The sequence below is a fragment of the Bison bison genome, unplaced genomic scaffold (genome assembly GCF_000754665.1).
Source record: "Bison bison bison isolate TAMUID 2011002044 unplaced genomic scaffold, Bison_UMD1.0 scf7180017864472, whole genome shotgun sequence".
NCBI classification, from domain to species: Eukaryota; Metazoa; Chordata; class Mammalia; order Artiodactyla; family Bovidae; genus Bison; species Bison bison.
In genome coordinates, this window is record NW_011495033.1 from 12,872,254 (window position 1) to 12,886,773 (window position 14,520).

Below are 14,520 nucleotides of genomic sequence, written 5' to 3' on the forward strand. Positions count from 1 at the left end.
AGGAGAAAAGGGCAGCAGAGCATGAGATGGTTAGATAGCATCACCAACTCAATGGACATTAATCTGAGCAAACTTCAGGAGATAGTGACGGACATGGAAGACTGGTGCGCTGCAGTCCATGGAATCTCAAAGTGTTGGACATGACTTAGCAACTGAACAACAACTCATGATAATATATACACTGAATATTTCTTTAACCAAAAATTCTGACATAACTATGTTGGGAGAAATGCAGGAAGGGAGGATATGTGTTGGGGGAAGAAGGACTCATAGGGAAGCTGGTAAGTGTGTGCAATCTTTATCTTATACAATAGGAAGTCAAAAGATAATTTCTAAATTGGAACATCACATAATCATGGTAATTATAAGCATATGACTAAGATATCTGGTGGGATATAAATGTCAGAATTAAAAGATAAAAGAGCTGAGAACAGGTGTCTCTGAGGAGCAATAGCCTAAAGTGAGAAGGTAGGGACAGACCTTATATACTATTTAACTTATGTGCAGTTATTAATTTGGTATAAGTAAAAATCAAAATTAAAATGTATAGATATTCTCAGACCTACTGAATCAAAATCTCAGGTAAATCCAGCCCAATTTTTTTTTAGACCTGATCAACTGTTTCTGATGCAATCTATGGACCATCAGCGGAGAAGGCAATGGCACCCCACTCCAGTACTCTTGCCTGGAAAATCCCATGGACGGAAGAGCCTGGTAGGCTGCACTCCATGGGGTCGCTAAGAGTCAGACACGACTGAGCGACTTCACTTTCACTTTTCACTTTCGTGCCTTGGAGAAGGAAATGGCAACCCACTCCAGTGTTCTTGCCTGGAGAATCCCAGGGACGGGGAAGCCTGGTGGGCTGCCGTCTATGGGGTCGCACAGAGTCGGACACGACTGAAGCGACTTAGCAGCAGCAGCAGCAGCATGGACCATCAGAGACCTATGTGACTAAAGACAAAATAATGAATCTAGCATTCCACTCTGATTTAATTAGCATGGCATACAACTTGGGGATCAGGAGTTTAGAAAGCTCTCTGGGAGATTTCAATGTACAGCAAACTCTGGAACCACTGCAGTGATGCAAGACACAATGGTAATCTACACCACAATTAGGCACAAATGACCACAACTCCCTTTCACAGAACTTTCTCAAGTTGGAAATACATGAAAGTTTTTGTGTTAAGATAAAATGTATTATTTTCCTTAACAGATATAACAGCCTTTTAATCAGTAGTCTTCAGAAAGGATTTATATTGTCAAAAAGGTTTTTTTAACAATTTTTTTCAACATTTCAGCTTAGGTTATTGTATACAATCACTGCTATACACTTATCTATTACATGTAACAGAGCATTGAAATTACCTCCGAGGCATCACAGTATTCAGAACCATCCAGAGTTTATTGACTGTTTGAAGAATTCGCCGTGGAACCCCTGAATTCAACAGCTGATTCATATTGGATGTTAATACTTCTGCATATGGTATAAGTTCACTAGCAGAAAGTAGAGTCAAGTGTTCTAGAATCTGCATCACTTGTGTGTGACTTACTGGGACAGCTGAAAATGCTAAAAGGAAAACTGCTGTCACAATCTAATTACCACACAGCTTACCAAATGGAAAGCAAATATTGTTCTATCACACTATAGGCCAAACAAATCAAGAAAGCAATATTGCTTTAAAGAAAGTAAAACATTCAGTCCTAGCCATAATTGTGGGCACACTTAAAATTAGGCCCTTAAGAAAAATTCATGTTAAAGTGCAGTTATTTCATAAAGAACAACAACAACAAAAAATCTCATCCGAAAAATCACAGTAGTGACAGTGACAGAAAGACAATGATTTGCACTGATTATTGGCTGACCACGAAACATACCCAAGTATTGCTTTTGGTATTAACATTCATTTGAAAAATTCAAATTTCTTGACACCTTCCTTCAGGTAGCCCTTTATGGGCTGTAAGCAGCTGTTAATAAAAAAATATCTAGAACTGCGATCCTTCAATAGAATAGTTACTAAGCACTTTTGGCTACTGAGCATTTGAAACGTGGCTAGTATAAACTGAGATGTGCTGTAAGTTTAAACACACAGACTTAGTACGGAAAACCAGTAAAATATCTAACAGTTTTTATATTGATTACATGATGAAATGATAATACATTAGATATACTGGGTTATGTAAAATAATTATTTAAATTAATTTTGCCTGTTTTTTTTTAACTCTTTGAATGTGGCAAATTATATAGAAAGTTTAAAATTATGTGTAGTTCACATCCTATTTCTACTTGACAGTGCTAACCTAGAACATTATCCATTAACAGCAAATACAGTGTTTTCTATTCTGTGGCACTTATTTCTTTTTTTATATATACTTATTCATTTTTAATTGATTGATGATTGTTTTCCAATACTGGTTTTCTGTCATACATCCACATCATGGCACTTATTTCTGACTGGTTTTAAGAACTTCCTAAACCATATGACCTGTTTATTGATGTAATGTAGACCCTATGAGGAGAAAGATGCAAGCATGTCAGAAAAAAAAAGGGGTTAAAAATCCTTACACTCAAAGAGAATTACTTTATATAGTCACCAAAACACTGCTCTATCTCCTGGAAAATTCTGCATGATTCTAAGATTTCAATGGGGCTAACACCTCTTTGTACTACTAAAGGGGTAAAAGGAGTGATCAGTTTACTGTACCTTCTTGAAGCTGTTTAGGAGAGTGGTTTTTGGCATTATTAGTCAGAAGCATTCTCCTTAACAGGGCGTCCGTCCCTGTGATTTCCTCTTCACAGATCCAATCATCCACGATGCATAAATGTGGGTAATTGGTTGCAAGGAGACGAAGCAAAGCAGAATGCAACCCTTGAAAATGTACAAGATGTCAATCGGATTCTTCATTCTTAAACATCAAACTGTCTTTCCTCTTTCGCCTTTCCCGTTCATTTTCTACCAGCCAGAGGAATCTGCACTTCTTATGCATGCACACTACAGTCTGAGAACTTCTATTCAGTACTTCAGTCAGGGACTTTGCTTAAATCAAGATCCCCATTTGAACGGATACACAGGAAGCTGGAAACCACTACTTTTATCGAAAGTTCTCAAGCTCTCTTCCAACCTATTCCAGCATAAAAGTAGCAGTAGCTTAAGAGTTGAGTAGGGAGGAAAAAAAGAGAAGGGAAAAAAAGGTTCATTTGGGAAAGATCACATATGGTTTGAAAAAGGCCTCACTCAGAAATTCTGATAGACTTCTACAAGAGAACATATCCTCTCCTCCAACCCAGTTGAGAATCATTGCTATACATGGGTAAAATTAAAGTTGCCCAACTTGAGTGCCTAAATGTACACTTTATGTACATTTTCTCATTTCACCCTAACATTCCTACAAGGTAAGCAGCATTGTCTCTGTTCTTCTGTAAGGAAATAGGCTGAAAGATATTTATATTAATAATGTTCCTAAAGTCACACAGCTGTGTAAGCCAACCCAAGCAGTACTGATGATACCCACAAGAGGGTGCAATTGTTTTCTTTTAAGAAGGGTTAGGAAGCTCAAAGCATTGGGACCTTTCTAAACTTGCTTACAGCATAGCTTGACTACTCATTATTATTATTATTGTATAACATCAGCAATGAAAAACAAATGATGATAATGCCTATTTAAACAGATGAAGTACTATGTTATTTACCTAATAAATGTTGTTACTATACAATTATCATCATCTCCCAGTTGCGAGAGCCAGCAATAAGAGTATCAGCAGTAATAAAAGTACTTTAGATTTGATCACCCACTTAGTATGCAACTTAGATCAAGTCAAACCACTGCTTAGTCCCCAAAGGGATAAGTATCTACTGCCTTTCCCATAGAAACTGCTTAAAATAAATGTTTCTGTGAAAAAGACACTGTAACAATCACAAGTGGTATTATTTTAAAGTTTAAATGCACAAATATATGTATAGTCAGGACGATCACAAAAACGACTGCTTGTAATAGTACAAATTAGTCTACATTACATAATCCCTTTATTAGTTGCAACATTAGTTACCAAATGCTGCAAAATATAACATCACTTCTCTGAAGAGAGATTATGCAAAGATATAAATAAATGCAGACATCTGGCTAAAGAAGACCAAAGAAAGTTCATGTTCACCCTTGAAATCAACCATAATAAAGACAGAAAAAGAAAATCTGAGCTTCAAAGAAACAAATCAAAGAGAAAAAAAATCCATACATTCAAACATTATAAAAAGCTGTTAAATTAAGAAAAAAATTGAATTTCAAAAAATATTACTATATTTCTACTTGACAGTTTTACAGTAAAAGTATTATAGTAATTTCATGCTTTGGCATGTTATGTAGCAATTAAAAACAATAATGTAGATCTACATGTAGCGACATGATAAGATCTCCAAGACTCCAACAGAAGAAAGCAAGTCAAGAAGAAATACAGTATGATAGCATTTAGAGCTCAAAAAAAGATTTTTGTACTTGTGTGTGTTTCTATTAGCTTCAACCACATGAAACTGCATTTTCAGAGGTCAAAAATAGTTGAATAGTTGTAATCTCATATGGTTCAACCTGTAGCAAAGAATATGTGAAACCACATTACCAAAAGGAAATAGCTGGGGCCTTGGGGGTGGGAAATAGTTTTCAGGGAGTAAGACAGCAAGGAAAGTAAAGAGAAATTCACTCTTAAATTGAATGTTTAGCTTTGAGCACCTATTACACTTTGTAATCTTACATATAGTAGCTATTTTTTACCTATTGTATAACACATGGAACTCTGCTCAATGTTATGTGCCAGCCTGGATAAGAGGGGCATTCAGGGGAGAATGGACACATGTGTATGTATGGCTGAGTCCCTTCACTGTTCAAATGAGAATATCACATTGTTAATTGGCTATACCCCAATACAAAATGTTTTGGTGCTAAAAAAATAAAATAAAAATTAAATTTTAAAAAAAGTAGGTATTTTTTACCAATAAACATTACCAGTAAAAAGCAAAGAAAACAAATACCTCCTAACTCCTGCTGAAGTCCTTGAGCCTGTCGAATAAGGAATTTGATAGGAATCTGATCCATTAAAGAAGATGAATATGATTTGGGTTTTCTTTGCATGGCAGCTGTCATTCAAAAATAAGAAATGTAAGATACAACGTTAGAAACAACATAAATCTTAACCTTCAACACAAATGGGAACAAATACACTGTCAAATTACTCTTAGTTCACTTAATCTGTAAATATAGCTCATAAAAGATGAAGAGTCACACCAAAGCAGTGAATACATATGACGAGCAAGAACATACTTCAGGGCAAGGTCTGGAAAATGCCCTGAAACTGAAACCAGTGGGAAGGAAAATCATGAGTGAGAGAAGCCACCTGCAGAAGTGTCCTACTCTTGAAAAAATAGAAGAGAAACTCCCCAAACCTAATTAGGAAGACAAATGCAGTCATGACCACATGGCTTAAAGCTTGATGATGCCAACAGCCTTAATCATATTATCTATTAGTGGTGACTGACTCTGTATGAATGACTTTCTTCTCTTACAACTTCTACCTTCAACTAAGTCCATCTTTTTTTTTTTTTTAAGCAAATCCACCTTAATTTCTATTCTTTTTCTGCTATCCTAATTCAATACCTACTCATCATTTATTTAAATAACTACTGTGTTCAATTTTCAATTTTCCAGACTCCAATTCCTCTTCTTTTTGAACCATCCTTCACATTGGTGCCATAGTCTTCTTATTTAAATTCAGATTTGGCCAGATAATGTGTCTTTGGATCCAAGCTCAAATATCTGGATCCATGGATTTCCAGACCCCCAGGGTAAAGGTCCTTGCCAGTCAACACTTTCTGTCTCATCTCCACCATATGCTATATGCCTGACACCCTTATCTTATTCCAAGCTGCTTTGCATGTACAACAGAACTTATGAGCATCTCAACCAGGCTGTCCATAGTTTGAAAAACTATATCCAGTATACTTATTCTTTTCCAAATACAAACCACATAATGTAAAGCTCAACAAATTTTTATTGATTGAAGTTAAGAAGTATATGAGTGCAAGCATCACAATAAAGGTTGAGAATCATTGTCTAAATATACAATACACCTCTTGATTAGACATGATACCCCTTGCAAGTCAGTGAATTAGCATTCCAGTTTTCTACACCAATCTTTTATGAACTGGGTAAGAATGTACCTCAAAACACAATTTAAAAAAACACAGCTTCCAGTACAATCAAATTCTGGTTCCAACACCATCCAAACTGGAAAGGAAGAAGTAAAACTGCCACTATTTGCAGATATGGCATTATACAGAAAATCTTAAAGATTCTATCAAAAAACTGTTAGAACTAAAAAAAAAAAAGTGGTAAAAATGACAAATATTTCAGCCCATAAATGTGTAAATGACTCTCATGCAAATGCTGAGGTGAAAGAATACTTGGGGCTTCCATAGTAAGATGAGGGGCCAACATTCAAGGAACACCTTACGGGGTATGCCTTTGTGCCATACACTGTAAAGCTCAACAAATTTTTGAAGGAAAAGAAAGCGAAGGCGCTCAGTCGTGTCCAACTCTGTGTGACCCCATGGACCATAGCCTACCAGGCTCCTCCGTCCATGGGATTTTCCAGGCAAGAGTACCAGAGTGGGTTGCCATTTCCTTCTCCAAATAATTTCCTAAAGAACGAAGTAGAGTTGGCTGGTAAAAGAGTGGCTGAGGAAGCTTTTCTGGACATCAAAGTTCCGTCAAGGTAACAAGAATTAAGAAAAGAAAAGAAAAAAGGAAAAAATACTGTGAAAACTAATAAATTCAGTAGGGTTGCAAGATATAAAATTAAATACACAAAAATCTCTTGCATTTCTATAGACCAGTAACAATCAGAAACAAAAGTTACATTGCCCTTAGCTTTTGTAACATTTTAATCCTGAAAACATTCCTATGGAAACCTAATTCATTTATGAAATTAGTGTAAACTAAAGCCAGGAAAAAAAGAAATGAAGAGAAAAAAGGCCTATTTCACTTGCTTAAACACAGATGGGAAAAAATCATATTAAAAAAAAAAAGAAAAATCAAATCTAGCTCCATGCTAAAAGAATAAGATACCCAGAGCAAGTAGGGCCCACTCCAGAAATACAGATATCAATCATACAACAAATTCTATAAATAGACCAAATTATCTCAGTAACTGCTGAAAAAGTATTCCCTTGATAAAGTTTTTAAAAATGGTACTCTAAGAAATTCAGAGCCTGACTAACCCAAAGTAAACGTCTATACCTTCCTGGTGGCTCAGATGGTAAAGCGTGTGCCTGCAATGCAGGAGACCTGGGTTCGATCCCTGGGTCGGGAAGGTCCCCTGGAGAAGGATATGGCAACCCACTCCAGTATTCTTGCCTGGAAAATTTCATGGACAGAGGAGCCTGGTAGGCTACAGCTCATGGGGTCCCAAAGAGCTGGACACAACTGAGCAACTTCACTTTAAGAAAAATTATACAAAATATATACAAAGTTTAATTGACATAGAAAAATAATTTGAATAAATTCACACATTTAAAAAATGTATTAAGTGATTACTCTGTATCAAGTAATATTCTAAATGAGTAAGTAAGTGAAAGTCACTCAGTCCTGTCCAACTCATTGACATAGTAGCAAAAAAAGATAAAAATTGGCCTTCATGAATCTTACATTTTAATAATTTAAAGGAAAAATTATTTCAAGGAATTCCCTGGCAGTCCAGTGGTTAGGACTCAGGGCTTTTACTGCTGGGAAGATGGGTTTGATTCCAGGTTAGGGAACTGTGATCTTGCAAGCTGCACAGCTGACCCAAAATAAGTCTTCAAAAAAATTATTTCATATTCCTAGCTAGAAAGACTTTTATTGTAAAGATGTATTCTTTCTAAATTAATTCTGCTGCTAAGTTGCTTCAGTTGTGTCTGACTCTGTGCGACCCCATGGACTGCAGCCACCAGGCTCCGCCATCCCTGGGATTCTCCAGGCAAGAACACTGGAGTGGGTTTCCATTTCCTTCTCCAATGCATGAAAGTGAAAAGTGAAAGTGAAGTTGCTCAGTCGTGTCCAACTTAGCGACCCCATGGACTGCAGCCTACCAGGCTCCTCCGTCCATGGAGTTTTCCAGGCAAGAGTATTGGAGTGGGGTGCCACTGCCTTCTCCGAAATTAATTCTAGCGTAACATAATTCTAACCAAAATCCAAATATAATTTTCTTCTATGGAATTTTACAAAATCTTAGAGTTCATGTGCAAGATTATATACGTGAAAATGGACAGAAATATTGAACAAGAACAATAATTGTGAAAGGGACTGGTAATGCCTAACCAAAAAAAAAAAACAAAACAGACATAGGTTTGTAATAAAACTTCAATATACATCAGAGCAACTTTCCAAATTAATAGGAAAATGACAGGTTATTCGCTTTGTGATGTTGACAAATAACCAATTATTTAAAAACAACAACAACAAGTAGGGGCTTCCTTGGTGGCTCAATGGTAAAGAATCTACCTGCCAATGCAGGAGACAAGGGTTTGATCCCCAATCCAGGAAGATCACAATGCCACGGAGCAACTAAGCCTGTGCACAACTACTGAACCCAAGTCCCCTGGAGCCCCATGCTCCGCAATAAGAGAAGCCAAAACAATGAGAAACCCTCACACTGCAACTACAGAGTAGCTCCTGCTCGTCACAAGAGAAAAAGCCCACGCAGCTGAATGAAGACTGAGCACAACCAAACATAAATAAATAAATGCATAAAATGAAAAAAAAATTTTAAACTGAATCTGTATCCACATATGTGTGCTCAGTCATGTCCAACTCTTTGCGACCCCACGGATTGTAGCCTGCCAGGCTTGTCTGTCCATGGCATTCTCCAGGCAAGAGTACTAGAGAGAGTTGCCGTGCCCTCCCCCCAGGGGATCTTTCCCACCCAAAGACTGAAACCTGTATGGGTAGGCAGATTCTTTACCACTGGGCCACCTGGGAAGCCAGTCTGTATCCCATACTTGATAACTTCATGAATCTTACATTTTAATAATTTTAAAAGAAAAAAATATTTCAGGGAATTCCCTGGTGGTCCAGTAGTTAGGACTCAGGGCTTTTACTGCTGGGAGGTGGACATACATAAATTAATTAAAGGCATATGTAAATTTTAAAAATGAAATAAAATCCTAAAAGAAAATGTAAGGGATTAGTCATATAATGTTAGTACCTTACTTTCAAAGCGTCTCCTCTCCTCAGAATTCTATAATCAAAATATACCATAAACAAATGATAACACCCAACTGCTATCATTGTGAATGCAAAAAAATTGGTACTCAAATCCTATACAAATGTCTTATACATATGTCTTCTACAAAATGTCTGTAATGGTAAAAACTATCTGGAAAACAGTATGACAATTCATTTTTTAAACACTGGAATTCAAAAATCTTTGATTTAGTAGTTCTGTCCTAAAGAAATAAATAATTATATCTGTATACAGAGTTAGTTCTAAAGATATTCATTCCGCCAGTCTCTATAACGGCAAAATGTAGAAACAATCTCCAATAATAAGGTATTTTTAAGTAATGGTACACATTTATGAAGAAATATTATACAGCTATTAAAAACCATGTTTCAGAAAATGTACTGTAATAGGCCAAATGCTTAAAGGGTAGTCTTAAGTAAAAGGGTAGATTAAAAACTTATGATTCCAAACTTTATGAAGGTTATCACACATACAAAGACTGAAGGGTTTTTTTCCCTAGCAAAATTCTATGGTGATTATCTCTGGGCAGTAGACTTATGGGTGGTTTATACTCTGGTCTTTGTACTTTTCTCACTTCCTCAATTTTCTTCAGTAAAACACTCTTTTAATAAATATTTTATTTTAAAAAACAGTTCTTTTGCATTAAGTAAGATAAGTAAAGTGAAGTCGCTCAGTCGTGTCCAACTCTTTGGGACCCCATGGACTGTAGTCTGTCCATGGGATTTTCCAGGCAAGAGTGCTGGAGTGGATTGCCATTTCCTTCTCCAGGGCATCTTCCCTACCCAGGAATAGAACCTGGGTCTCCCGCATTGCAGGCAGACGCTTTACCGTCTGAGCCACCAGGGAAGCTGGTAAGATAGGTAAGCAATTAGCTAAATAATGAAATAAGTTTAAAATTCTTATACTTTTACTCCACAGGATGATCATATTACTGTTAGAACCTTTTTTGGTCAAACTCGATTTTACAGTACTGAAACTTCAAGCTGCCAAGAAATAACATCTGTCAGCGTCTGCTTAAAAGTTTCTAATTTTGAAAGAGGCAGGTGGAGTTAACTTTCTTCTGGGAAGACAATAATTAACTATCAAGTGCAAAGAAAAACTTCAAGTGCAGGAATTTAGAGCCACTGAACATTACAGTCTCCAAGTATCACAAGATAGATCTTGTTTGCTGATGACAAAGAAGGAGATTTCATATGAAACAGGACAGAAGCAGACAAAGCAGCCAGAGCTTGTTTTTAAATGAAGATAAGGGGCTTCCCTGGTGGCTGAGTGGTAAAGGATCCACCTGACAATGCAGGAGGCATGGATTCAATCCCTGATCCAGGAAGATCCCACATGCCACGGAGCAACTAAGCCCATGCACCACAACCTATCGAGCCTGTGCTCTAGAGCCCGGGAGCCACAACTGAGCCCACATGCCTGAGAGACCGTGCCCCGCCACATGCAAGCCACCACAATGAGAAGCCCATGCACCCCAACAAGGAGCAGTCCCTGCTTGACAAGCTAGAGACAGTGGGTGTGCAGCAGTGAAGACCCAGCACAGCCAAAAATAAAACAAATATACTTTAACTAGGCTTCCCTCATAGCTCAGTTGGTAAAGAATCCGCCTGCAATGTAGGAGACCCCAGTTCGATTCCTGGGTTGGGAAGATCCCCTGGAGAAGGGCTAAGCTACCCACTCCAGTATTCTCGGACTTCCCTTGTGGCTCAGCTCGTAAAGAATCTGCCTGCAGAGCGGGAAACCTGGGTTTGATCCCTGGGTTGGGAAGACCCCTGGAGAAGGGAAAGACTACCCACTCCAGTATTCTGGCCTGGAGAATTCCATGGACTGCAACAAAGAGCAGTCCCTGCTTGCCACAGCTAGAGAAAGCTGGTGCGCAGCAATGAAAACCCAGCACAGCCAAAAACAAAATAAATAAGTATTTTTAAAAAACAAAATAAATGATGTTAAGGGACAGAGTTAAGCAAGTAAGCTACCTAAGTGTGAGACTGTATTTAGCATCCCATTGGCTGCTTTAGGAGCAGATAAACAGGTGAAGCTGATAAAATATGTTCAGTATTCATTAGTACTGTTTTTACCTTGAAAATATGTAAATATAACTTCTATATTTAAAATGTTCAATAAATATTCAAAATAAATAACCAACAAGGACCTATGTATAGCACAGGGGACTCAGCTCAATGTTCTGTAATGCTTGTAAGGGTATAACTGAATCACGTGGCTGTACACCTGAAACTAGCATCTCATTTTTAATCAACTATGAAAAGAAAGTGAAAGTGTTAGTCTCTCAGTCACATTCAAGTCTTTGTGACCCCATGGACTGTAGCCCATCGGACTAATCAGTCCATGGAATTCTCCAGGCAATACTGGAGTGGGTAGCCATTCCCTTCTCCAGGGGAGCCTTTCAACCCAGGGATCAAACCCGTGTCTCCTGCATTGCAGGCGGATTCTTTACCATCTGAACCACCAGGGAAGCCCTTTAGTTTAATCAACTATACTCCAATATAAAATCAAAAAATTTTTAAAGTACATAAAAATAAACTTTTACCTAATAATAAAATTTTCAGATATAATAAACAGGAAACCTTTTTTAAGTATAAAAACTGAAAATACAATGGCAATGCTCATATTTTAATGGGGTATTAATAAAGGGATAGTACAAGGGATTTATTATGCTATTTCTTACACATGTTCTTTTAGATCAATACAGTATTTAACTGCAATGCAGAAGACCCAGGTTTGATCCCTGGGTCGAGAAGATCCCCAGGAGAAGGGAACAACTACCCACTCCAGTATCCTTGCCTGGAGAATCCCATGGATAGAGGAGCCTGGCGGGCTACAGTCCACGGGGTTGCAAAGAGTCGGACATGACTGAGTGACTAAACACACTATATATGCACTTGTATTACAAATATTTTTAAACAAATCATATGTGAAAAAATATGTATGTATAAAACATTTTTTTTAATGACTATGATATTCTAATACTTGGCTCTATCTCAGATGTTGGAATCCTGTATTTGAGCTTCAACAGCTACTTGGTGCCTGCTAATAATGTTTATTATAAAGCCCCAAACCACAGACCAGTTAGCAAGGTACTGAAACAACACAACTTCGAAGGTAGGAATAAATTTGAGGCGGAATACTCATCATTTTTGGCTGTGGAAGAGAAAACTTCTCTCATGTTATGACATATTCTGCAGTTAACTTATTCCTTTGGACTAAGAAACCAGGCTAGAAAAAGAAAACATTTCTTAAACTATGGGAAAAAAATGCTCCAAGCAAAGCTCAATCCCTCCGTCTGTCTTCCACACCCGGTCCCCTCTCACCTATCAAGGACATCCCTCTAGGGATTCTCTCGTAAAGCTTCCCTCTCCACTAGATTACTTCCAACAGCATACAATATTCTCTTAACTCTTTCACCTTAAAAAAAAATAAAAAGTCCTCTCTTGACCTTATTTTCCTCTCCAATTACCACATTCATTTCCCTCCTTCTCTTTACAACTTTTCAAAAGAACTGTCTGTACTCACTGTGTTTAGTATTATCTCCTCTAATTTGCCTTTTTTTTCATGATTAAGAAGTTGAATATTTTATTATTGTTTATTCTCCTGCAAGGCTGTTGCTTCACTGTATAAAAATTGCACCAGCAAACACAGTATATTGCAAAATTAAGAGAGTAATATTCTTCATTGGACACTATACAACTAACAAACTTCTCCACTGGCAGTTATTTCTAGTGGGAAGATAATCTTGACCCAAATCCAAGGACAGCTGTAAGCAAGTTACAATGTCATATAAGGTTTAAGATAACCATGTTATCCTTGACTTACATAATTTTCGTAATTAGTTTTACCAGAGATAATTTCAGGAATTCTGAATATTATAACTGGAGCCTAGCCTAAAAATCACAGGAAGCTGTGGAAAAAGATGCACAGTGTTTATCTGAAATCATTCGAAAGTTAAAGGGTATTTTCTTCAGGAAACATTATTATAAGTAGTTTCTTTTGCTAAAAGTTGCTTTTTAAATATCTACCCACCAGGAATTTAAGACAACTATGCTAGATTAAGTTGTTTCAAAGTAGTTTATTTAGGGGTTCCATTTTCATTCAATAGATTTTAGGTATTTCTCATATGCTTCTTCCCTCATTAGTTCATCTCGTTCTGAAGGGTTACTGAATGTCATCTTGATCAGCCAACCATCTTCCTAACAAGACTTGTTGACAAGTCCTGGATTTTCTGCTAGAGCCTTATTAATTTCAGTTACTTCTCCTGATAGAGGAAAAGAGAGTTCACTAGCAGCTTTCACACTTTCCAAAGCACCAAACTCCTCTTGTTGGTTCAACTTTGTCCCAACTGTAGGCAGACTACAGTAAACAACATCTCCCAAAGCTTCCTGTGCAAAATTGCTGATTCCCACTGTTCCAACACCATTTTCTGTTGTTACCCATTCGTGTTTTTCTGTGAATTTCCGCACCGACAGCAGAGCAGGGCCGGTGTGCTGCGCCCGGACAGCACCCGCTCTTAGTCCCCAGGGCCACGGCAAGCAGGGCATGCTGGGTGCGAAGATGGCGCGCAGGCTGCCCACCGCGGCCCGCAGGCTCCGCACCGCGCACAGCGCCATGTTCGCACGGGTGCAGAGGGTCTCCGCGGGGCACCTAGAGCACCCTGGCTGGCGGGGGCGGGGCGGGACGGGGCGGTCCCCTCTAATTTGCTTTTGAATTTACTAAAATCAGGCTTTAATTCTGAGGGGGGAGGGGGGGGAAGGACCTGTAAGGTCCTGTAAAGGTCAAAGGACCTCTAGCAAGCTAAACCTGATCATCAGCTGAGCCTAAGTCCTAAACTTACTTGATCCATCACCATCATTTGACACAAGTGATCTTGCTCTCTTCTTTGAAACATTCTTCTCTTAGCATGCAGAACATCACAGCCCTCGAGTCTCCTTCCACACCTTCTCCCTTGGTAATCCTACTTAATATCATGATTATAAATATCATACATATGCTGAAGAATCTCAATGCTTCAGTCCAGGTTTATCTCATCTAAATTCCAGGCCAGCATTTACAACTATTTTCAAAACATCCCCACTTCATCAGACATCTCAAACTTAGTGTGTCCCAAACCAGCTCCTGACTGCCCACAAACCTGCCATTTATTTTAGTAGATAGCCATTGTCTAGCTCAGGCCAAAAGCCTCCATCCACATCAACCTTGGCTCCTGTCTCTGAAATCTAATGAATTCATCAGCAAAACCTCTC

At 38.0% G+C, this 14,520-nt stretch overlaps 1 protein-coding gene and 1 pseudogene across 3 annotated transcripts in view; both read right to left on the minus strand.

Moving 5' to 3' along the window:
* Positions 1-14,520, minus strand: part of INTS2 (integrator complex subunit 2) — a 56,912-nt gene that overhangs the window by 17,400 nt on the left and 24,992 nt on the right. For all 3 annotated transcript variants that reach the window (XM_010861592.1, XM_010861594.1, XM_010861593.1), the window contains exons 16-18: positions 5,019-5,123; positions 2,703-2,867; positions 1,366-1,567 (exon numbers count right to left, since the gene is read on the minus strand). In XM_010861592.1, the coding sequence (XP_010859894.1) occupies positions 1,366-1,567; positions 2,703-2,867; positions 5,019-5,123 (472 nt within the window). The remainder of the gene's footprint in view (positions 1-1,365; positions 1,568-2,702; positions 2,868-5,018; positions 5,124-14,520) is intronic.
* LOC105004073 lies at positions 13,172-13,919 on the minus strand (annotated as a pseudogene).